The 25,391-nt window shown below is 44.1% G+C and overlaps 1 protein-coding gene across 19 annotated transcripts; it reads right to left on the bottom strand.

The window, feature by feature from the left end:
• Window positions 1-229: 229 nt before the first annotated feature.
• eps8a (EGFR pathway substrate 8a, signaling adaptor) lies at window positions 230-24,972 on the bottom strand. 19 transcript variants are annotated; one of them, XM_069519886.1, is made up of 25 exons: window positions 24,707-24,838; window positions 21,304-21,345; window positions 20,393-20,615; window positions 13,114-13,199; window positions 11,666-11,733; window positions 10,788-10,855; window positions 10,465-10,626; window positions 10,246-10,395; window positions 10,074-10,156; window positions 9,865-10,001; window positions 9,307-9,380; window positions 8,920-9,046; window positions 8,616-8,704; window positions 8,441-8,515; window positions 7,976-8,124; window positions 7,701-7,866; window positions 7,494-7,627; window positions 6,875-6,986; window positions 6,383-6,523; window positions 6,255-6,290; window positions 5,969-5,992; window positions 5,629-5,896; window positions 5,092-5,275; window positions 4,725-4,857; window positions 230-1,898 (listed from the first exon to the last, which is right to left on the bottom strand). In XM_069519886.1, the coding sequence occupies exons 4-25, from the start codon at window positions 13,176-13,178 to the stop codon at window positions 1,788-1,790; spliced, it is 2,556 nt and encodes an 851-aa protein (XP_069375987.1). In that variant the 5' UTR covers window positions 13,179-13,199; window positions 20,393-20,615; window positions 21,304-21,345; window positions 24,707-24,838; the 3' UTR covers window positions 230-1,787. The 19 variants fall into 19 exon arrangements, with proteins under 19 accessions (XP_069375987.1, XP_069375991.1, XP_069375999.1 ...); XM_069519890.1 differs by lacking the exon at window positions 20,393-20,615; XM_069519898.1 differs by lacking the exons at window positions 21,304-21,345; window positions 24,707-24,838 and adding an exon at window positions 3,682-3,731 and having other exon boundaries at window positions 20,393-21,235.
• Between the last annotated feature and the right edge of the window lie 419 nt (window positions 24,973-25,391).

Raw genomic sequence — 25,391 nt, forward strand, 5'->3', positions numbered from 1 at the left:
AATAATATTGTTACATCAATAATATTATTAATATAATAATTATTTTAGGGTTAGCATTAGCTCGCTAACTTTTATCTAACGATGCGTCACAGTTCACGTTATTAACTGAGTTAACGACGCAGACGATTAAACATCAACTGTTTCCAAATAAAACTTGAAATGTTTGTTAAGAAAACATTTTTTAAATGATTTTATTCTTTGGATGAAACATTGTTCAGACGACGTGAAATGATTTTTTAAATGTTTTATTGCAGAAGGAGCAGATTTACTGGAAAAGGCACAATGAAAACTAAACGTCTCATTAACATCTTCTACTCGTCAGTCATCAGTGATGAGCTACAGGTCAGAATCAATCAATCATCGTCACAGACGTGCTACAGACGTGCTACAGACGTGCTACAGACGTGTCACAGACGTGCTACAGACGTGCTACAGACGTGTCACAGACGTGTCACAGACGTGCTACAGACGTGTCACAGACGTGTCACAGACGTGCTACAGACGTGTCACAGACGTGCTACAGACGTGTCACAGACGTGCTACAGACGTGCTACAGACGTGTCACAGACGTGCTACAGACGTGCTACAGACGTGTCACAGACGTGTCACACAGCGGATCCTGTGGCGTTTGAGGCTGCTCAGTAAAAACTAAAGACAAGTGAAAACATGACAGCTTATGAAGCTGAAGCCAAATCGTGTTGATCGCCCCCTGGTGCCTGGCTGCAGTATAGTACATAAACCTTCTCCATGTTAACAGACGGGACATGAACCAAACTAAAAACTCAGTCAAAGAAGTTTCTGTCTCTTCAGCTCGTTCTCATCTCACTGATGTTTGTTCAGTGTCCATGTTTCCGTTTGGTTTTAACGTCATCACCACAAGGTGGCAGCGTTGCTTTCTTCTCGTCGTCTTTTCTTGTCTTTTATTTATTGGAACAATCTGTGACGTGTTTTCAGCTTCTGATCGTTGAACTTTCCGGGAAAAATATTTGCAGATAAATTCTGGAAAAGTCTGAGGAAGTTCGCGACCTGCACGAACCAACCAGGCGAGGAACACTGGGGAGGAGGCGGGGTTATAAAGTTTTTCGTCTCTGAACAGACGATGAGCGAAGCAGCAGCTGAAACACTTGAATGGTTCTTGTGCAAAAACGATGAATCTGACGTCGTCTGAGTCCGACTCTAAATCACATGACGCTCAGAAATGAGAAATTATTACGAAGCTTCGTAAATAAATCTTCAGTGGATGGATTCTATCGTTACATTTAAATAAACTATGAAATGTTCAGTTTGTCTTTTCTGTGAAACATCTTTAAAAGATCAAACGTTTCATCGACATGAAGTTAAATCTCCAGTTTCATAAATGATCAAGAGGAAACTGACATCGAGGTTTTTTACATCTGATCTCTTCATGAATGATTTATTTGATTTTTCATACGATCGACTTCTCTCGAGAATCGTGACGTTAATTTAACAAAACTAAGATTTTTTATTTACAATGTAGAAATTGAGATATTTTCCTGCGTCTGAGACAAAGTGGAGGTGACGAGCAGCCGCTCCGAGTCGTCACATGACCAAACACGTTGAGCTCATGACGTCATCAGGAGCCGGTTTTAGTTTTGAATCCTACGGAGACGAGCCCAGCACTTCCTGTCTGCGTCTCATTATCTGTACAAACTCAGCGTGGTCCATCGCCGCCTGAGGAGGGAGAGAGAAAACAGCAGGCCGCAGTTTGAAAAAAAGAGAGGAGGGAGGGAGGGAGGGAGGGAGGGAGGGAGGAGGCCATGAGGAGCTCAGTGGGTGCTTCCTTCGTCAAACGACTCCACCCCCGAGTCACAGGTGCTCACTGCAAGTTTCTCCTGACGCCTCCTCATGACCTCCTGGAGCTCCGAGCCTGAACTCCTCTGAGAGAGAGGGAGGAGGAGAGGAAGGAAGGAAACAGAGAGGAGGAGGAATGAGAGAGGGAGGAGGAGAGTGAAGGAGAGAGAGAGGATGAGAGTGAAGGAGAGAGGGAGGATGAGAGTGAATGAGAGAGGGAGGAGGAGAGTGAATGAGAGAGGGAGGAGGAGAGAGGGAGGATGAGAGTGAAGGAGAGAGGGAGGATGAGAGTGAAGGAGAGAGTGAAGGAGAGAGGGAGGATGAGAGTGAATGAGAGAGGGAGGAGGAGAGAGGGAGGATGAGAGTGAAGGAGAGAGGGAGGATGAGAGTGAAGGAGAGAGTGAAGGAGAGAGGGAGGATGGAGAGATGAGATAAAAGTGAAGAGAAAGCAGAGAAAGAGAAAACAGCTGATTAGAAAGTGTAAACAAACTAAATGAAGACGTGATGTCAGAGACTCTCGTGGAACTTTTTCTTCTTCACTGGTTTTTTTAGCTTTGAAACGTTTTGTTAAAATACATCAGTGCTTTTATTTTGGCAGGTTTTCACGTTAAGAATCAATATAATTCATCTAGTTAATGTTTCTGTCGTCCACGGCAACGTCACAACTACCACCTTTAAATGTGATCTGATTTAAATGTGGTCGTGGTCTGTGATTGGCTCACTGTTTCAGAGAGCAGTGATTTGATTGGCTCAGAATGAATCTGAAAATCATTTCTTATTAAATCTTCAGGAACAAACTCAAATCGTTCGGAGTGAAATCTTCAGATTTTTCCTCGAGAGTCTCCTCGACGTCTCGCTGCGTCTGAAGCTGCTGCGTTTCTCTGCTCAGCGTTTCTGAGGCTTCACTCCTGAAAGCTGAGGATTTTATCGGAGGAGAAAATCTTCTTCGTCAGAGTCTGGCTGCGTTTATATGACTTTTTATTTTTGAACCTATAAACGCAGCCAGGACGAATCAGGAAGCTTCTGCTGATGCCGCTGCGAAGAGCCAGGAGGCATGCTGGGTAACATCCTCTGAAACCGGTCGCACAAAGTTTGGTCTGATTGGAGTTTAAAAAATGGCCAATGACTGTGATAATGATCAGTTCAAGTATAAAAACACTAAATTCAATCTTTGAATACAAATGAATGAGGGAACGTTTCTGAAAGGTTTTTATCTCCACATCAAAGGGAGAGATAAAAGGAGACACGTTCTAGAAACAAAGTCAAAATATACGAATGATTTCCGATCATTTGTGCGAGCAGCTGCAGAGAAGACGTGAAGTCAGGAGGAGTTCTGTCACATTTCAATTCTGATCCAGAGAAAATAAATTAAAGCTACAACTTCCTTTCAGAAGTGAAAGGTATGATGGGAAAAAATACAAAATAACAATAGAATCAATGTTAATTATTATTGTGACGCAAAACAAACTCATAGAAATATCTGAATGCTAATCAAAGCTAAGCTAACACACGTGGAACTCAGATCTACATCTTGGTCTCTACAGGGGGCGGGGTCAGAGAGTGCACAGGTGAAGGTCAGAGGTCAACAGGAAGTGCAGGTCAACATTATGGAGCTGGTTCATTCAGGGAGTTTAAGGAGGACTTACTGATCTAAACAGCCACAGCAGGATGACAAATACTGGCGCCACCTTAAATCTCTGCTAAACATGAAACGTCTCGTTCTGTCGGCCAGAGTCAGAAAGTATAACTTTGTTCTAACTTTGTTCTAACTTTATTAAATAACTTTATTATCTTTTTATGATCGAACAGGTTCTGTCTCTGTCCCGTGATTCTGGACGACAGAACGAGGAGGACATCTTTTCACGATACCTTGACGAATGTGGAAACAGAATCAGGTCAGAGGAGGATCAGAAGAAAACCTGCAGGTGGAAATAAACACCACACACCAGAGCGACCGGAGAGTTTAAAACAGAAAACACCTTCACCAGATCTACAGCAGATCTATAGATCTACAGCAGATCTACAGCAGATCTATAGATCTTCACCAGATCTACAGCAGATCTATAGATCTTCAACAGATCTACAGCAGATCTATAGATCTTCACCAGATCTACAGCAGATCTATAGATCTTCAACAGATCTACAGCAGATCTATAGATCTACAACAGATCCATAGACCTTCAACAGATCTACAGCAGATCTATAGATCTACAACAGATCTACAGCAAATCTATAGATCTTCAACAGATCTACAGCAGATCTATAGATCTACAGCAGATCTTCAGACCTTCACCAGATCTACAGCAGATCTATAGATCTACAACAGATCTACAGCAGATCTATAGATCTACAGCAGATCTTCAGACCTTCACCAGATCTACAGCAGATCTATAGATCTACAACAGATCCATAGACCTTCACCAGATCTACAGCAAATCTTCAGACCTTCACCAGATCTTCAACAAATCTATAGCTCTACAACAGATCTATAGATCTACAACAGATCTATAGACCTTCAACAGACCTTCATCAAACCTTCAACAAACCTTCTACAGACCTACAGACGTTCAACAGATCTATTTCATGTGATTCTGTGTCAGATAATAAACTTTATCAATATGGATCCATCTCGTCTGTTCGAGGTTTCAGACTTTAAATGTAAAAGTTCCTGATCAAGAGAATAAAAGAATAACGAGGTCATCATTTGTTTGATGAAATTCTAGATGTAAAGATTCTTTGTTTCTTTATGTTGTGATTGAAAACGTTGATCTGAACCGATCAGATAAAAATCACACGAAGAAGCGACCGTGAGAAAACACATTTCTGCTTCAACCAGAAACTGATTCTTTTAAAGGGAAGAAGAATCTTTTCAAAGTAAAGTTAAGCACTGAAACTTTATGTAGACCTCTCACCTCCAGCGCGGCCTTCTGCACGGTCACCTGACTGAAGACTCGGGCGCCGTCATCGGGACAAACCGTCTTCAGCTCCTCTTTGTTGAGAGAAAACAGCTGAGCTCCGGTCAGGACGCCGAGGCTGGTGATGGTGCTGCGGACAGGAAGTAGAGGTGAGGAGGAGGAGCTAAGTCAACATGTCCACTTGAGGAATTAAACATCTGAGTTAAAACGTTTGGACCATCAGACGACGTTTCATTCAGAAAATTAAAGTTAAAATAAAAACATTCTCAGCAGAAATCTGTAAAACTATAAAAATATGGACTGAAACTAAAGCGTTGACTTTATCGTTTTCATGTTCTCACAGGTGAACGAGCGTCACACTCACACTGGACTGAAGCCTTTAGCGTCCAGCCAGACTTTCACGTCGTCCGGTGACGAGTCGTACGTGATGCTGACGGACGGGAGGCCGCCGCCGCGAGACGGAACCTGGAACTTCTTCTGAGCGCTGCGACCCAGCGTCAGTCTGTGCATCAGCTCGTCTTGAACCTCCTCCATGTTGGACTTCCTGCCTGCGGGACAACGAGCAGCCGTCAGGTCACATGGTCTCTGAGGAGCCAGATTCTGCTGCTACAACTAAACTCACCAGAGGCTTGAAAATAAAAAAGTACTAAACTTTTACTGAATAAAGAGGAAACAGCAACAGTTTGGAGCAAAAGATCAAATGAACAGTTAAAGATTTTATTTATTTAACTTCATTCTTTTGATATTATTTTGAAAATCACAGCTGTTTGTTTAATATTTTATTTTGTAAAATAAATAATAAACATTTATAAACGTTACTCGAAATACAAAATATAAAAATAAAATATCAACGAAACATCAAGAATATCTTTTGCACTTGTCTTGTCATTGGTCGACTCACGGTTGAAGGGGGCGGGGCGCTGGTTGTCGTGGTCCCTCATGGTGACGTCGCCGTGGCTGCTGGACGTGGTGCTGTTCTGGCGACTGACAGCGCTGCTGCCGGCAGATAGTTTGGCGGGCTCAGCCACCGGAGGAGGCAGCGGCGGCGTGGGGAGCCTGGTGGGGGCCAGGGGCGGCGACGTGGGGGCCGGGGGCATCGGAGTGGGGGCCGGGGGCATCGGAGTGGCGGCGGCTTTACCGGGTATCAAGTCCGTCCTCGTGGTCTGTTTCTGAGAGCGACACATTTATTTGTACAGCGAACTCGTTGTATCTCTAACGTGATGTCGTTTGTTCGGCTTTACCTCGTTCAACTCGCCCAATAATTGCTGCCGACGTTCAAAAAACAAAACAAACGTGTTTGCGATGAGAACATGAAACAAACGTTTTATTCACGTCAAACTCACTGCAAACTACCAACTCTACGGCAGCGCCATCCTCTATGCCGACAATGTTCTACTGCGTCAAACACACTTAAAGGAGCAGTCTGTAAAAGTGACTACACATTGTTCATTGAACAGGTGAACGTGCAGCAGCTTGGTTCAGACGGTTCCTTTAAGACGCAGAGCGGAGAACAAACTCTCGTCCTACCTTAAACAACTCAAACTCCTTTTTTGGCATCATAAGCTTCAGTTGTAAAAAGAGAACGAGTGATTTGTGAGACGTTTGAATTGGACGTTAAATGGGTGAAGTCTGCGTCGTGCTGTCTGGTCTCTTACCTGGATGGTGTGGCTGTAGATGGGTTCTGCTCGGCCCGTCACGTCCACGGCTTTTGTGATTTCCAGGATGTTGTTTGGCACATAGCCGGACGCCCCCCCGCCGTTACGAACCTTCCACCACTGCTTCCTGTCGTCCAGAACCTGGAGGACAGAATCAGGGATGAGGAGGTCATTGTGTCAAGTTGTGGCAGATTTCACCACATTGAACAGTTTATTGTAGATTTTTTAAAATAAAACTTTTTTTACATTTTAGTGTTTAATCTGAGCTCAATGAATTTAAAACTGCTGAAGTCAAAATGTCCTTTAGACGTTAACAAACTTTTTTTAAATGACATTTGACTGTTTCAGAGGAAATTATTATTCTCGATAAGTAAAGTAACATGTTGTGATAACTTTGGACCAGATACTGTAAATACATGTAATACAATGTAAAAATAAAACAAACTTATATTAAAGAAATCTTAGGAAATAAAAACACATGAGTTTCGTTACCTCGACGACCTCGTCTTTGAGGACAGAAAGTTCTGTGTTGTTTCTCGCCACAAAGTCAAATTTAGATTTGGCAAAAATATTTGGTTGATTTCTGGTGTCGGCATCGAAACTTCTGAAACAGATGAAGAACAGTGATTCACAAGTTACCATGGAAACGACAAGACAACTGCACGAAACATGAATTATTCACGAATAACAGAATACACACAAAATAAAATACAGATACTTTCTATCACATAAAAAGAACAAACAGTGAAACGATGGAGGAAACAGTTGAACTCTGTTTGATCAAAGTTTCCAGATATGAACTAAGAATCATAATAAAGAGAAACAACTCAAACATGAACTGAATTTGTTTTTAAGATGTTGGAGCCGTGGAGAAATGTCCCGACTTTAATCTGGAAGTTTGAAGGAAATTCAAAGTTTTTCAAGTTTTCAGGGAAGAAATTAATAAAAAGATTTGAAACAGATGAAAAGTCAGAAATTGAAAGAATCCGAATAAAAAGGATGAATAAATATTTCAGGATCAAAAATTAAAAGAGAAGATTTAACGGAAGATGAAAAATGACTCAGTAAAGTGGGATCAGTTCTCCAGGGCGTCGTGACCTCAGCTAGTTACCGGTCAACATGGCGGCTGACGGCGTGTTTAAACGCAGCCACGGCCGCGTCCTGATCCAGAATCTGCGTGCGTTTGTAGGACGTGTTGGAGAAGGCGTACCCATCTGTCGGAGGGAACGTCTGCAGCGCCGTCTGCTGGACAAACACGATATGACAGTTAATTCAACACAAACAGATTTATCATCACAGATGTGAGGAGGAGCCAGACCTCCTGAGCCAGCCTCATCTTCAGCTCCTCCTGTCTCTGGATCTCTGCGAGCTGAGTCAGCTCCGCCTCTGGACTCAGAGTCACCACCGGTAACGCCGCAGGCTCCCAGCCATCACGAAACCTCAGCACGCAGGGCGGGAAGTAGTGATCCTTCGGCCACTCCAGCCTGGAGACGTAATAAAGTTCATGTTGATGATGTTTCATATGTTCAGACATGTTTTTAACGCTCACGTGTACTTTCCATGTTGTGTTGAATCTTTCTCGTGTCGTCTCACCTGCATTTGGTCCAGCCGTCTCCCAGGGCGACCCAAAGGTGTCTCTCCTCCGCTGTTCCTGAGGCGTGAAGGAAGTCGATGGCGTCTCTGGTGAGCAGAGGAACCACGACGCTGCGAGCCAGGTCCACGCTGCCCGACGCCTGGATCACCTGAGGAGGGCGGCAGGGTCAGACCGAGGGTCGGACCGAGGGTCGGACCGAGGGTCGGACCGAGGCCTCGTCCACAACAACACAGATTTTAAAAAGAAATCGACGGAGACTTTTCTTCCATCCACACTGGAGACACAGAAAATCCATCCAGAGACAATTCAAGTCTCTAATATACAAACAACTTGTTTCAGGCTTCTGATTGGTCCTCGTGGTTTTACGTCATATCGCTGCCCTTTGCTGCATGTGTATGTGTACATGTATGTGTATGTGTACATGTATGTGTAATAAAACATGACCACAGATGAACAAGTCTGACCATCCTGAGCGGAGTGAAGAGGAAGTGAACCAGGTCTGTGGAGCTCGGGTTCTGGATGTGATCCTTCAGCTTCCCCTGCACAACAGAACATGAGGTCAGTGAACGCATCATCACACCACTCCTCCTCCTCTGAGGAGGAGGAGGAGGAGGAGGAGGAGGAGGAGGGGTCTCTCACCAGCTGGTTGAAGGCGTGTTTAAACTTCTGAAAACATTCGACAAACTCCTCCTCTCCGGGGGGTTTGGAGCGCAGAGTCAGGACGCCCTCTGGTGGACACAAGGTGAAAGAGAGAAGAGTGAAACTACAATATGATCTGTAAATAAGTAATAAACTACAGTTCTAACTCTTCATCACAGAGATCTACATATATTCTGGTTCCCTCAGTTTATGAGAGCAGATGTAAACAACATGATAATAACATGTTAAAGAAGAAGCTCAGTGATTGGTTCACACTCTGACTTCCTGTTTCGGACGCTCTCACCTCCCGGACCTTTCTTTTTACTCTTCTTCGTCCTCTTCCTCTTCGACAGATCGTTAAACGCTTCGGCCGCTTTCTGAAGTTTGGTGACGAAGACTTCGATGTCGTCCAGGATGTGGTTGAGGATTTGCTGTGAAGAATAAAAGCTGGTTTCTAATTGGCTCTGATGATTCGAGACGTTCACGATGACACGTGAACAAACAGACGAGCTCTGTTCTTTATTGAGCTGATTTTTATTCAAAGCTTCTGAACTCAGATTATTTCTGAACACGACGACGTTCCTCAATCAGCTTTAATCCTTCGTCATCTTTTGTCCCATGAACCCGACGACCTCAGATTTAATCTCAGCTCAGAACACGATGTTTAAAAAGAACAACAGAGACGACTCACCACGTCTCTGTCCACTCGAGCTGCTGTCATCTCCACCGGGCCGTCCTCCTCCTCCGACATCTGTCGCTGCTCGTCTGAGACACAAACCACCAATCAGGTCAGAGGATTCAACCACAGAGAATTTATATCTTTACATTTCATTTAATATCATTTCATGAAGGAACCTGACGACGCTGAAGAACTGTGACGTCACTTTGATCAGATACGAGACCATCACGATACTCAGGTACTGATTAGTAAGATTGAAGTATGTCTGTGTATATATATATATATATGTATATATGATGAGTATATATATATATATATGAGTATAGTGGTCCTCCTGACTGTAGCTTGAGTTTCACATGAATGAAATCTGTTTTCTTATTTGTGGATTATTCTCTCAGCTGTACACAGACCAGTGATTATCAACCATCTGAATATGAACTGGTTTTAAATAAAAAGGTTTTAATTCTAAATCTTTTGTTTCAACTTTAATCAAAGTTTTACATCAACAGCAGCTTTTTATATTCAACAGTAAAGAAAAACATGCTCCTCCTACAAAGTGACATCACTCACAGTCTTGCTGCTCATTGGTCCAGGCCGACCAGGCGGCCGCTCTGCTCTTCACGTCCAGCTGATTGGACGACGCGGGGGGTTGGGGGGCAGGAGCGGGTGGGGGAGGTGGGATGACCCCGTCGCTCTTCAGGATCATCCTGCAGACAGGTGGATCAGCCAATGAGGAGTCAGCGTGAGAAACAGTGTTTGATAACAGCTCTCGTTCTTACTTCAGAGTCTCCGGTCTCTTCTTCACTTTCCCTCCTTTGGCATCGATCATGGCACTTTCTACGTCTGCGTGGATCAAATTCGCCTGAAGACAGAACCAACACAAAGATTTGAGACTGAGCTCTAATCTCTTTCCCCGGTGACACGTTAAAGAACCAATCAGAGGCCGGTTACCTTGATGTCGTCGCACTGGAACAGGTGCAGGTCTGGTTTGGTTTGACCCGACTCTTTACACACCAGAGCCAAGATGGAGTCGAAGCTGCAGTTGTTCATCACGGCCTGACAGTGCTGGATCGTCCCGATGGGAAAGTTCTCCAGCTCGTTCTGAAACAGAAACAATGCAGGTGAGGCTTCGTCGGGCGTCGTGGGTTCGAAACCTCAGGTGTCGCTGACCTTGGTGTCCTGGTCGACGAGGCTGACACTTTTCTCCTCCACCTGCAGCAGCATCTCCTGAGTCCAAACCTTCCCTTTAGCGTCCAGCAGGCGGAGACGTCTGATCCCGTCGTCCACGGTGATCAACCCGTCTTTACGGTCCAACACGAACGTGGTTAGATGCTGAACGTCACGCAGGTGAACACGGTTAAAACATGACCTGCAGTATTCTGCTCTTTATAACAACTGATTCAAAGAGAATCCAGCTGAACATAATCAATGAATCAATGAATCAATGAATCACTGGAGTGAACTCCGAACAGAACACAGAGCCGTGGTCTCACCTCCACGTGATACTGGGACGTGTCCGTCAAACTGTTGATGCTGTTTTTGGTGAAATGTTTTCTTTGTTCTGCAGAAAAACAGAGGATTCAATGAACTTGTGTTGTTTCATTGGGATACATCCAGTCCCACCAGGAGCGAGTTCACTCTGTCGTGAAGAACGAGTCGTGAGTTTGAACTGAGAGAGAAGTTTACACACGTTTAGTCGATTTGACCGTGGAGGGACTGAAAAACACAAAAACACACAGATGAAGGAAGAAAAAACGGACTCGTCTGATTTAAAGATAAATTTAGTCTGAAAACTTCAATTCAATATTACATCAAATTATTATTTTAAAGTCCACTTCACTGACATCAGGACGTTTGGCTCTTCGTCCAAAAGGAGAAAAGAAACAGAAACACTTCATTCACTCACTCGTTTGACCTCTGTGACCTCTCTGCTGAAAATGAATTAAATATTTACTCAGTCACATGGAGGTCGAGAACAACGTGAGCTTTTATTTTGGTAGATCTTAGTGATCGTCTGATCTTCAAAGAGCAAAGAAACACACACACACACACACACACACACACACACACACACACACACACACACACACACACACACACACACACACACACACACACACACACACACACACACACACACACACACACACACTTTGACTTCTCTTTTTATGTTTGGACGATGAACGTAGGAAATAGATTTCATCTGATCCTGTTGATGAGAATCAAGGAGACAAACAGAGTTTAACTGTTGATTCTTCAGGTCGGTGGTTTGATTCCCTGCTGCTCTGGTCTGTATGTTAAGTGGGTTGTTTACATGGTTCAGGCTGATTGAGGAGACGTTCATGTGGTTTACAGGAGGATGAAAACTCACCGTACAGAGCTTTGGCACCAGACTTGGCTTTATTTCTGGGAGGTTCAGGAGACTGAGAGTCGAGACCACTTCAAAAGAGACAAACACACAAACTGTTAGAACAGAAACTCTTCTATTGATTATTGATTTCACGTCCGTCACGTGTTAGAAACCTCATCGACTCGTCCACTCGCTCACTAGGAGGGTTCCAGAGGTTTTCATGATGTTTCTCTCATGGACTTACTCTGACTCATTGACTAGAGGCTGAGGAGAAGATCCAGAACACGTCCAGAGACACTGACTCAGACATTTGTTCTCACATACAGAACCTGCTGAACATGTGTGGAACACGTGAGGGACACGTGAGGGACACGTGAGGGACACGTGAGGGACATGTGAGGAGCACATCAGGAACACTGTTGTCATGGTGACTGTCTGGCGCTGTAGAGGAAACTCCTCCGATTTTGGGTTTCTTCACTTTTGAATCATTTAATTTGATTTAAATCTCGGACAGAGACTCAATGTTTGTTGACGATCTCGCTCACGTTTGAGTTTTTATCGTTTAATTGTTTTAATATGGAATCAGGACATCCTGCCCCCCCCACAGTTTAAATTAAAGTTATATAGATTTTTTATGTCACTATCGATCGTTTCTGCTCATTAACCCAAAACCAAAGCATTAAACTAAACCACAGACTAAAAGTGAGAGTGAGGGACGGATCAGGTCCCGGATCAGGTCCTGGATCAGGTCCGGGATCAGGTCTGGGATCAGGTCCGGGATCAGGTCCTGGATCAGGTCTGGGATCAGGTCCTGGATCAGGTCCTGGATCAGGTCTGGGATCAGGTCCTGGATCAGGTCTGGGATCAGGTCCTGGATCAGAGTTGTGCTCCAGTTGTCTGTCGCCTCCTTTACTTTGTGAATCAGTTGATTGAATGAGTCGATCAATCAGAGTGGGGGGGGGGAGGGGTCACAGCGTTTACTGTGACGAGTCATGATGTCATCTCCTCTCACAGACGGTCGGTGATGATGCTCGTCTCCATGAACCGTCTGAAGTTTTCATTAAAGATTCTTGATTTATAGACTTTTTCTTTAGGTGTCGTCACGGCACAATAATCCCTTAAATTATCCCTTAAAATAGATTTAATGAAGTTTTTGTTTTAAATTCATTTCTGCAGCAATTATATGGTTTTAAATGGAAAAATCCTCTGGAATTATAGATGACAGGTAAACCTTAAACTGTGACTGTGATTTTGAACTGATCATCTGCACAGATCCAGTATTTTAATGTGTTGAAACCTTCCCTGATTTTTCCCTTTAGTTTCTGAGGGATTATAAATCTTTAAATAATTTACAAAACATCTTAAATCCCTTTTCACTTAATTTGAAAATGTGCGTTTGACTCATTATTCATTACCATCTATTCAAACACTTCAGGAGCAGCAGAGATGAACGGGACGCAGATACTCACTTCATGTTGGAGTCGTACGAGCCGAAGATACCGGAGGCGAGAGCTGGAGCTGCGTATCCGTTCATCGTGCTTCACCGCGACGTCAGCTGGAAAAATAAAAACACAAGACACCGTCTCATCAAAGCTTCAGATATTCACATGTCTGCTCTCATAGTGACTCAAACATAAAGTGAGTCTTTACACTTAAAATAAAAACTCAATAGATTGAATTTTTTATATTGATTCATTATTATTGACGATTGAGTTCAGGAGGAAGCAGCTGATCACAGTTTGGAGACACAGTGGAGAACACGAGGACACTTCAGGAAACCAAACTTCAGAGTTTCAGGACGTCGACTTCGTCTTCAGCTCGTTTAAGAATCATTCAAACGTCTCGTCAGACTGAAATTAAAGGAGTCAAAGAATCCTGAAGTCAGAGCAGGAACCCTCTCGCTCGGCTCCTGAATCCACACTGAAGACGTGTGATTACTTTTCCCACGACTCCATTTTGGACTCTGCATCCATGACAACGGCCCCCAGCCTGTGAGGCAAAGTTCAGGGAGAAACAAGCCCACAGAAAACCCTTCAAGCTGCTTCAGGAACCGACTGAACGTCTCAGCTGTGAAATATTAAACCAACACTAAGATGGAAGAAGTAACGATGAGAGTCTGGATCAGCCGAGTGTCTCTGTGTCCAGACGACATCCAACCGTCTCTAAAAATAAAACCTCAGGACGTTTGTTGTCCTCAAAGATAAAAGAGGAAACTGTTAAATCTATTGACTCTTCCTGTGACTGACCTTTCTCAATAAAAGAGGGCGAGAGCGTCCTGCAGCAAACACAGTTATCAGTCGTCCAACAGCTGCTGAACGCCACACACACACACACACACACACACACACACACACACACACACACACACACACACACCTTTTAAAGAACAGATTTTACACTAAATGGTCCAGAGGTGAAAGGTCAAATTTATAAATGTTCCTGTTTCCTGTCACTGATTGTTTATACATTAACTAATTAACATCCTGTGTGTGTGTGTGTGTGTGTGTGTGTGTGTGTGTGTGTACAGATAAAGTCAGGACTGAACAGCTGACTGTGTGTTTCTCTGACGACCACATGCAGTACACACTGTGGTGTTTCCATGGCAACAGGATCCACTGTCTGCAGCGAGGAAATTACGTTAGTATGTGTGTGTGTGTCTTATTGTGTGTTAATGTGTGTTAGTATGTGTGTGTGTGTGTGTGTGTGTGTGTGTGTGTGTGTGTGTGTGTTATTGTGTGTTCCTGTGTGTCTGTGCGGCAGTTTAATGTGTAACTGAGAAACAGAGGTGGAGCCATGTGACACAGTGAACACAACTGAGGACGACGTCCTTTATAACACGACCTCACTTCATCAACACAAACTTCACAGAATGACTTTTAGAACCCGTCTTCCATTAAGATTGAAACAGGAAATCATCATGTTTCTCCTTCGACAAACAGTTTGAGTGTAACTCTAACCTAACCATAACCTGACCCTTACTTAACCCTAACTTAACCATAACCTGACCTAAACCTAAAAGTCTTAACCCTCTTTGAAAAAGTCCAAATGTCCTCACTTTGTAGGATAAACACACCCTGTGATTCATGCATGTTCCTGACAGAGACACGCCCACCTGACCAGGTGAACCTCTGTTACTAACGAGGAGGGGATGATGGTGATCATTAACATGAAAATCAGTCGTGGTGTTTCCTGGTGTTTCCTGGTGTTTCCCGGTCAGAAGATCAGACTGACCTCTGGTGTTGATGTTTAATCAAACAGGTGAGTCTGAATGTGACTGTTAAAGTCTAACTGAAGTTCAAACACAGTGTTAATGAGTCACCAGCAGAGAGAGAGTGCTGCGTTCACCCTCCGACAACTCAAAGCTCTGAACTTCCTCTTCACCCAGCGTCAAGTCACTTCTGTCCGTCACACAACTGCCAAAGATGTTTACAGACACTCCCTGAACGCCTCACCTATAGGTTTATCAGTATGATGTAATTTACAGACACTCCCTGAACACCTCACCTATAGGTTTATCAGTATGATGTAATTTACAGACACTCCCTGAATGCCTCACCTATAGGTTTATCAGTATGATGTAATTTACAGACACTCCCTGAACGCCTCACCTATAGGTTTATCAGTATGTTATAATTTACAGACACTCCCTGAACGCCTCACCTATAGGTTTATCAGTATGTTATAATTTACAGACACTCCCTGAACGCCTCACCTATAGGTTTATCAGTATGTTATAATTTACAGACACTCCCTGAACGCCTCATGTATATAAGTCTGAAATGTTCGTGTTGTTTTTTTATCGTCTCAACAAACAGAGTCTGAGTCCGACCGAGGAAGTAAAGAGGATTAGTAAGAAGATTTACACACACACACACACACACACACACACACACACACACACACACACACACACACACACACACACACACACACACACACACACACACACACACACACACACACACACACCCCTAATCCCTACCGGCCTCCTCCTGAATAAAGAAGTTAGGATCATCCTGTTCAATAGAATCGAACACGTGAACCTTGATTATAAATATAATTATTATTTATTCAAACGTTCAGTCTTTGAATCCAGACGTCTTATTATTAATATATCAGAATAACTCAGAATATAATCTGTTTTATTTAAACCTGCTCTGACGTTTCACTGAAACAGGTCAAATGATTCCTGTTGCCGTTGGAAACATTTGCTCTGGTTTAACAACGATTCTCTGAAACACGAGCTCAGTGATAATGAGTGTGAGCGAACGAGAGCAGCTCTGTGCAGTGGATTGATTAACTGTCGTCTGATTCTCCACCAGATCGAGGCCACGAGGCTCCGCTGGGAGCTGATGCTCATTTATCTCACTGTAACCTACATACTGTACCGAGTCCACTGTACCGAGTCCACTGTACAGAGTCCACTGTACCGAGTCCACTGTACCGAGTCCACTGTACCGAGTCCACTGTACCCTACCTACTGTATCGAGTCCACTGTACCGAGTCCACTGTACCGAGTCCACTGTACTGAGTCCACTGTACCGAGTCCACTGTACCGAGTCCACTGTACTGAGTCCACTGTACTGAGTCCACTGTACCCTACCTACTGTACCGAGTCCACTGTACCGAGTCCACTGTACCAAGTCCACTGTACCAAGTCCACTGTACCGAGTCCACTGTTACCTACATACTGTACCGAGTCCACTGTACCGAGTCCACTGTACTGAGTCCACTGTAACCTACACACTGTACAGAGTCCACTGTACCAAGTCCACTGTACCAAGTCCACTGTACCGAGTCCACTGTTACCTACACACTGTACTGAGTCCACTGTACCGAGTCCACTGTACTGAGTCCACTGTAACCTACACACTGTACAGAGTCCACTGTACCGAGTCCACTGTACCGAGTCCACTGTACCCTACCTACTGTACCGAGTCCACTGTACTGAGTCCACTGTACTGAGTCCACTGTACTGAGTCCACTGTACCGAGTCCACTGTACCGAGTCCACTGTAACCTACATACTGTACTGAGTCCACTGTACCGAGTCCACTGTACCCTACCTACTGTACCGAGTCCACTGTACTGAGTCCACTGTACTGAGTCCACTGTACCGAGTCCACTGTACCGAGTCCACTGTACCGAGTCCACTGTACCGAGTCCACTGTACCGAGTCCACTGTATAAATAATTGCAAAAGAATTAAAAACAGTGAACTAGCATGAAAGCATCATCTAAGTTTGGTTATCTTTATCTTCATGTATTTATTAAATGGTTTTCAAATGACATTTTTATATATTTTGTTTCGATTTATTTGTTTTTAAGAAACAGTTTCAATAAGTTTATTTTTGGGGCTAGAGTTTCCCTTGATAGTCTTAATTCTAAGCTAGGCTAATGTTTCCCCTTGCTTCCAGTCTTTTTGCTAAGCTAGGCTAATGTTTCCCCTTTGAATCAGTGCGAGAAGGATCCAGACTAGTGAGTGTGTTTAAAGCGTCATCAGGTCAGATGCAGCGTCTGAGTTTGATGAATTCAGATTAGAAACAGATTCGTCACCTCTGGCTGTTTAATCCATCGACTCTGTGATCGACTCTAATCTGCAGCTCGGACACTGATGCACATGTTCACTGACCAGATGTGAAAACTACAAACTGTTCCCAGAGTAAACTACAGATTCATTCATCGTCTGATCTGTGACGTCATGGACACATTAGACATACACGGTTATTTAAATGAACTGCAGAGACAGAGGAATATAAAGTGAAAGAAGAGGAGGAAGAAAAAGATCCAGAGTCTCAGCCATCAAAAATAAATGTGATTAAATCACAAGGTTCATTAAAGAAGGAAAAAAACTGCTCTACAAACGGAATCTGAACGAACGGGGACAGGATGTGAAATATTTATATTGAGAATATTCTGTTCTGGTGTTTGATCATCGTATTAGTTTTATTCTTTTTAATGATGATTTCACATCTTTAGAATTTCAAAGAAACAATAAAGAATCTATGGAGCCGCTGAAGTCCCATCAGATTCGTTGACCTTGTGGGAACACGATAAATAAGTTGAGTTAATATCTGCGTAGTGAAGACATGACTGACAGAGGCCGTAAATTGTGTTTATAGCTTTTAAGAGTTTGTTAATTTCTCAAGTGATCGAAACAGGATAAAAGCCTCCGAAGTCTGTGGAAGTTTGTGGAAACAAAATAATAACTCGTGTTACGAGATTCAAAATATATTGTGACTTCAGGGGCTGCGTAAGAATCTAAACTGAAGTTTGGACGTGTCATTCTAGGATTAGTCACATTTTCCAGGCCATGTTTCCCTGTTACCGATGGTAACACTTTATTTTGATTAAATATAATCAACCTTCTGGTTAATGGACGACCCGCTTTACCACCTGAGACACAGCTCTGAACATTCCACAACATAGAAACAACACATTACTGAACGAGCTGAAAGTCATGACAGACCGACACCAACCGAGACAGTAACACACCTGAGGGTAACACACACCTGAGAGTAACACACCTGAGAGTTACACACCTGAGAGTAACACACCTGAGAGTAACACACACCTGAGAGTAACACACCTGAGAGTAACACACCTGAGAGTAACACACACCTGAGAGTAACACACACCTGAGAGTAACACACACCTGACAGTAACACACACCTGAGAGTAACACACCTGAGAGTAACACACACCTGAGAGTAACACACCTGAGAGTAACACACACCTGACAGTAACACACCTGAGAGTAACACACCTGAGAGTAACACACCTGAGAGTAACACACACCTGACAGTAACACACCTGAGAGTAACACACCTGAGAGTAACACACCTGACAGTAACACACCTGAGAGTAACACACCTGACAGTAACACACCTGAGGGTTACACACCTGAGAGTAACACACCTGAGACACAGCTCTGAACATTCCACAACATAGAAACAACACATTTCTGGACTGAACGAGCTGAAAGTCATGACAGACCGACACCAACCGAGACAGTAACACACCTGAGGGTAACACACCTGAGAGTAACACACACCTGAGAGTAACACACCTGAGAGTAACACACACCTGACAGTAACACACCTGAGAGTAACACACCTGAGAGTAACACACACCTGAGAGTAACACACCTGAGAGTAACACACACCTGACAGTAACACACACCTGAGAGTAACACACACCTGAGAGTAACACACCTGACAGTAACACACACCTGAGAGTAACACACCTGACAGTAACAAACACCTGAGAGTAACACACCTGAGAGTAACACACACCTGAGAGTAACACACCTGACAGTAACACACACCTGAGAGTAACACACACCTGAGAGTAACACACCTGAGAGTAACACACACCTGACAGTAACAAACACCTGAGAGTAACACACCTGAGAGTAACACACACCTGAGAGTAACACACCTGACAGTAACACACACCTGAGAGTAACACACCTGAGAGTAACACACACCTGAGAGTAAGACACCTGAGAGTAACACACCTGAGAGTAACACACACCTGAGAGTAACACACCTGAGAGTAACACACACCTGAGAGTAACACACACCTGACAGTAACACACACCTGACAGTAACACACACCTGAGAGTAACACACACCTGAGAGTAAGACACCTGAGAGTAACACACACCTGAGAGTTACACACACCTGAGAGTAACACACACCTGACAGTAACACACACCTGACAGTAACACACACCTGAGAGTAACACACCTGAGAGTAACACACACCTGACAGTAACACACACCTGAGAGTAACACACACCTGAGAGTAACACACACCTGAGAGTAACACACACCTGACAGTAACACACACCTGACAGTAACACACCTGACAGTAACACACACCTGACAGTAACACACACCTGACAGTAACAGACCTGAGAGTAACACACACCTGACAGTAACACACACCTGAGAGTAACACACACCTGAGAGTAACACACACCTGACAGTAACACACACCTGACAGTAACACACACCTGACAGTAACACACCTGAGAGTAACACACACCTGACAGTAACACACACCTGAGAGTAACACACACCTGAGAGTAACACACCTGACAGTAACATACACCTGAGAGTAACACACACCTGACAGTAACACACACCTGACAGTAACACACCTGACAGTAACACACCTGACAGTAACACACCTGAGAGTAACACACACCTGACAGTAACACACACCTGACAGTAACACACCTGACAGTAACACACACCTAACACACACCTGACAGTAACACACACCTGACAGTAACACACACCTGACAGTAACACACACCTAACACACACCTGACAGTAACACACACCTGAGAGTAACACACACCTGACAGTAACACACACCTGACAGTAACACACACCTGACAGTAACACACCTGACAGTAACACACACCTGACAGTAACACACACCTGAGAGTAACACACACCTGACAGTAACACACACCTGACAGTAACACACACCTGACAGTAACACACCTGACAGTAACACACACCTGACAGTAACACACACCTGACAGTAACACACACCTGACAGTAACACACCTGACAGTAACACACACCTGAGAGTAACACACACCTGACAGTAACACACACCTGACAGTAACACACACCTGACAGTAACACACACCTGACAGTAACACACACCTGACAGTAACACACCTGACAGTAACACACACCTGAGAGTAACACACACCTGACAGTAACACACCTGTGGACCTCCGTCCTGTGTCTTCAGGTGAATGTCCAGACGAGCTGCAGCTCCTCGTCCTCTGTGATCATTTGACAGATTAGCGAGGACGGTTGTGGATTTACTGCAGCTGACGAGTCTAAGCTGCTAATGACTCGTTAGCAGGGGGCGGGGCTTACAGGCCAGCCCACAGGTGACTTTCAGTATGTTGATGACATCATCGTCTCACTGTCATGTGACTGGTCTGCGTCCAGGACGAAGAAGAAGCGATCTTGAATATTTACATTCGAGTGGAAAACACGTGGAAGAAAAAAACAAACTGTTCCGTCTGTTTCAACACTTTTCTGTTTGTCGATTTGAAAACACACAGAAGGAGGATTTAAAAACGAGCTCGTGAATTTAAACTAACGAGATACAAACTCCTCTGACTGATTTGTTGCAGCTGTTCTCCTACGTGTCATTATAGTGAATACCACCTCTGCCCTAAAGTAAGGAACTGACGGAGCAGCAGCAGCACTAACGTAAGTTCGATCCTACGTCATCGTAAACTTAATGTGTTTTTATATCAAAGATCAATAACTAATCAAAGTCACACACGTCTGTGGTTTGACTTTCATGTGTCTCACTGTCATAAACGTTCTGCTGCAGAGATGAAGTTTCCTCATTAACCTCGTTCTCTTCCTGAACTCATCTAATATCCTGACACGACCTGGTTCCTCAGTGTTTCTCAAGCTGAGGGTCCGGACCCTGACAGAGGTCACAGGAGGATCCACAGGAAACTGAAAAAACTTTTTCTAACTTTAATGTCTTTAGAAAACTCTGGATCACTAAAGAAACAAACATGTTTGATGTTGTGAGACAAAGGAACACGTCCTCACACAGAACCGAGAGACGGACAGAAACAAGATAATCATGTGTTCCTCATGTCCGACCTTCGTCTGATCCACAGAGAAAACACGAGTCCACTTGTTTTTCTGTTGAAGGAAAAAAAAAAAAAAAAAACCTGATTAGAAAAGAAAACAAGAATATGAGATAACGAACCTGAAACCACCAATCAGCAGCTTCATGGTCACATGGTCTCTACAGGTCAAAGGTCAAACCATCGTGAGCTCAGCTGATGTCATTCAATCAGATTATTATGGGAGCTCAAAGTGTTTTCAAAGAGTGAGGACGTTGGTGACAAATTATAAAAAAGTTAAGTTAGAAATTTACAAAAACGTTGTAAAAAAAATAAATACAGCTAAATAACAAAAATATATCAATAAAAACAATCGTTTATATAAGATTCTTATATTAAACAAATAGAATTGAATACAAATATTAGAGAAATACATTTTGAATTTAAAATGAAAATAAATATAAATATAATATAATAAATCTAAATCAATAATAGGATTTTAATCAAATTTAAAAAATATCTGTCTTAAACTTATTTTATGGACATGATCATGTCTTTCGTGTTTTATTCTCATATATTTAGTTTTTTAGTATCTATTTGAATATAATATAAATGAATTCTCATCAGAATTCATGTAGTTCTGTTTTGTCCGTGACAAAAAGGTGCAGTGCAAAACGTTCCTCATGATCTGACTGACTGATTGATTGATTGATTGATTGATCTATGTGACCGACGTCCTGCAGCTTCAGTGTGACACTGGACTCCTGTCAATCAGCTCCAGTTTCCTGTTTCTTTCCCACAATTCAACACGGTTCCTCCGACAGATAACGGCAACACCTGGCAGGTACGGTTACATCACCCTGTCGCCACGGTAACATCACACACAAACAGCAGGAGCTCCCCGGAGACGCCCGGTAACAGTGTCAGAGTTTTTTTTACCATGACTCGAGTTTTATCCACAAAACTACGATATAATAAAAAGAACAGATCAATAATCAATATAAATAAATGTGTTATCAATACTTTTACTGAATGTTTAAGACTCTCACTTCACAGAAACTTTAGAAAGTGATGTTACTGCTAATCGTATCAATAATATTAATAAAAAGTGTGAAACTGATGTTTCCTGGTTCTCAAACTGTGACAAATAAACACAAAATAACTAAAATGATTAATTGATTAGGAAAATATTTCTGTTGATCTGATAATCAATGAATGGATGAATGGAAACATAACGTTGGACCTCAGAAGGAAAACGTCACAAACGTCAGAGAACGAAGAGAATCTTATTCTACGCTTCGTAATTATTCTAATTAATTATGGGTCAGGAAATGTTGCTACTGCAATGCATTGTGGGACATGTTGTCCTGTGTAAATGAATGTGTGTGATAAACTACAGGAAGACGCGGATCATCATGAATCCAACTGATGTTTCTCCACCAGATATTTTCCTTCCTCGTCTCTGGTTAAAAATAAAGCGTCCCAGCAGAGACACTGGGAGCCTGGAAACGTCCAGAAATAGTACAGGTCGGCCCCTGAGGGCCACAGAGGCCGAGAGGACGTTTCCCAACAGCAGCAGAGACAGAGCAAGGAGGACGACTCGTTCAAGACCAAGAGGAAACTGTTCCACTGACGTCCAGAAAAAACAGACTGAGATCAGAGGTTCTGAAGTTTTCTACTGAGACCACGACCTTTGACCTCCACCAGCTCTCACACACACACACACACACACACACACACACACACACACACACACACACACACACACACACACACACACACACACACACTCTAAATAAAGCTAACATAAGGTGTGTGTGATGCTAACATGCTAACAGGTCAGAGACAGGAGCGTTTGTTTCTCAGAGATAAACTGAAGAGCTTAGCTTCACCCGGGCGGGAACAATGAGGGGTGGTGTTATCTCCGGAGACAGAAAGTGTCCAGGCCGGAGACACACTGCAGACACACACTGGAGACACACACACTGCAGACACACACACTGGAGACACACTCGAGAGACACACACACTGGAGACACACACTGGAGACACACACACTGGAGACACACACACTGCAGACACACACACTGGAGACACACACACTGCAGACACACACACTGGAGACACACACACTGCAGACACACACACTGCAGACACACACTGGAGACACACACACTGGAGACACACACTGGAGACACACACTGGAGACACACACACTGGAGACACACACATACTGGAGACACACACACTGCAGACACACACACTGGAGACACACTGGAGACACACACACTGTAAACACACACACTGCAGACACACACACTGGAGACACACTGGAGACACACACACTGTAAACACACACACTGGAGACACACACATACTGGAGACACACACACTGCAGACACACACACTGGAGACACACTGGAGACACACACACTGTAAACACACACACTGGAGACACACACTGGAGACACACTGGAGACACACACACACTGGAGACACACACTGGAGACACACACTGGAGACACATACAGGAGAGACACACACTGGAGACACACTGGAGACACACACACACTGTAGACACACTGGAGACACACACACACTGGAGACACACAGGAGAGACACACACTGGAGACACACACACACTGGAGACACACTGGAGACACACAGGAGAGACACACAGGAGAGACACAGGAGAGACACACACACACTGGAGACACACACTGGAGAGACACACACTGGAGACACACTGGAGAGACACACACTGGAGACACACAGGAGAGACACACTGGAGACACACTGGAGACACACACGCCGCCTGCTGGTGGCGCTGTCCCTCACACTCAGCTCTTTAAGAGTTTGATTTCGATAAAACCTGTTGATTCTTTATTCTCATTAGAAACCACATCACATAAGCAATACACTTCAGTCAACCGAACTCCATCAAATATTCGGCTGATTTAAGGTAAACTCACGTATAAAAAGATAGAATCTTACATTAAACCAGATCTTTAAAGATAAGTGGTTGTGTGTGTAGCTGTTGTTGACTTCGGCATCAATATATGATCCAGTCTCAGGTTGTAATTCTTAATAAACTGTGGATTTGACCCGGGCTTGGTGTCTCACAGCTCGGTGTGGTCCAGCAGGATGAGCCGCTGAATGACAGAGTTAAATTTATAAGAATATAAGTGAAGTTTGGTGTGAAACACACGAGCCGGACTGAAGGTGTGACTGTGGTGTAACAGTGAAGATAATAAACTCCGGAGAATTGGCCGGAAAAGATCTGCTCAGTCATTATATGAGGATTTTCTAATGGAGTCTGGTGCAGCTGAGTTTCCATCAGAGCCGCAGGTCGACTCCTCCCTCTGTGTTGGATCTTAATGACGACATCAGTCAAATGTGCACTTTTTTAAATGGAGTCTGGTTCAGGTGAGTTCCTACCTGCAGGTGTGAGGCTTCGTCCAACATGGCACCGAGCTCCGGTCAGCTCCGGTCAGACACCGTGTACCGGGCAGAGAGAGCTGTTCTCCGGTCACTGCGCACAGCGTCTCCCGCTCCTCCGGACCCCGTGTACCGGACACAGTGACTTCTCCTCCGGTCACCGGTCTCTGGTGCACCGGTCTCTCTCTCTTCTCTCTCTCCGGTGAACCGGACTCTCTCTCTCTTCTCTCTCTCCGGTGAACCGGACTCTCTCTCTCTCTCTCTCTTCTCTCTCTCCGGTGAACCGGACTCTCTCTCTCTCTCTCTCTTCTCTCTCTCCGGTGAACCGGTCTCTCTCTTCTCTCTCTCCGGTGAACCGGACTCTCTCTCTCTCTCTCTCTTCTCTCTCTCCGGTGAACCGGACTCTCTCTCTCTCTCTCTCTTCTCTCTCTCCGGTGAACCGGACTCTCTCTCTCTCTCTCTCTCTCTCTTCTCTCTCTCCGGTGAACCGGACTCTCTCTCTCTCTCTCTCTTCTCTCTCTCCGGTGAACCGGACTCTCTCTCTCTCTCTCTCCGGTGAACCGGTCTCACTCCGGTGTCACACTCGATTTGAACTGAACTCTGAACAGCTGTTGAACCTGCAGAAGTGGGAGGAGACTAAACCCTGAGTGATGACTGACAGGAAGCCGCTGCCCTTCAGGACACG

Source organism: Paralichthys olivaceus, chromosome 23, assembly GCF_024713975.1.
Source record: "Paralichthys olivaceus isolate ysfri-2021 chromosome 23, ASM2471397v2, whole genome shotgun sequence".
NCBI classification, from domain to species: domain Eukaryota; kingdom Metazoa; phylum Chordata; class Actinopteri; order Pleuronectiformes; family Paralichthyidae; genus Paralichthys; species Paralichthys olivaceus.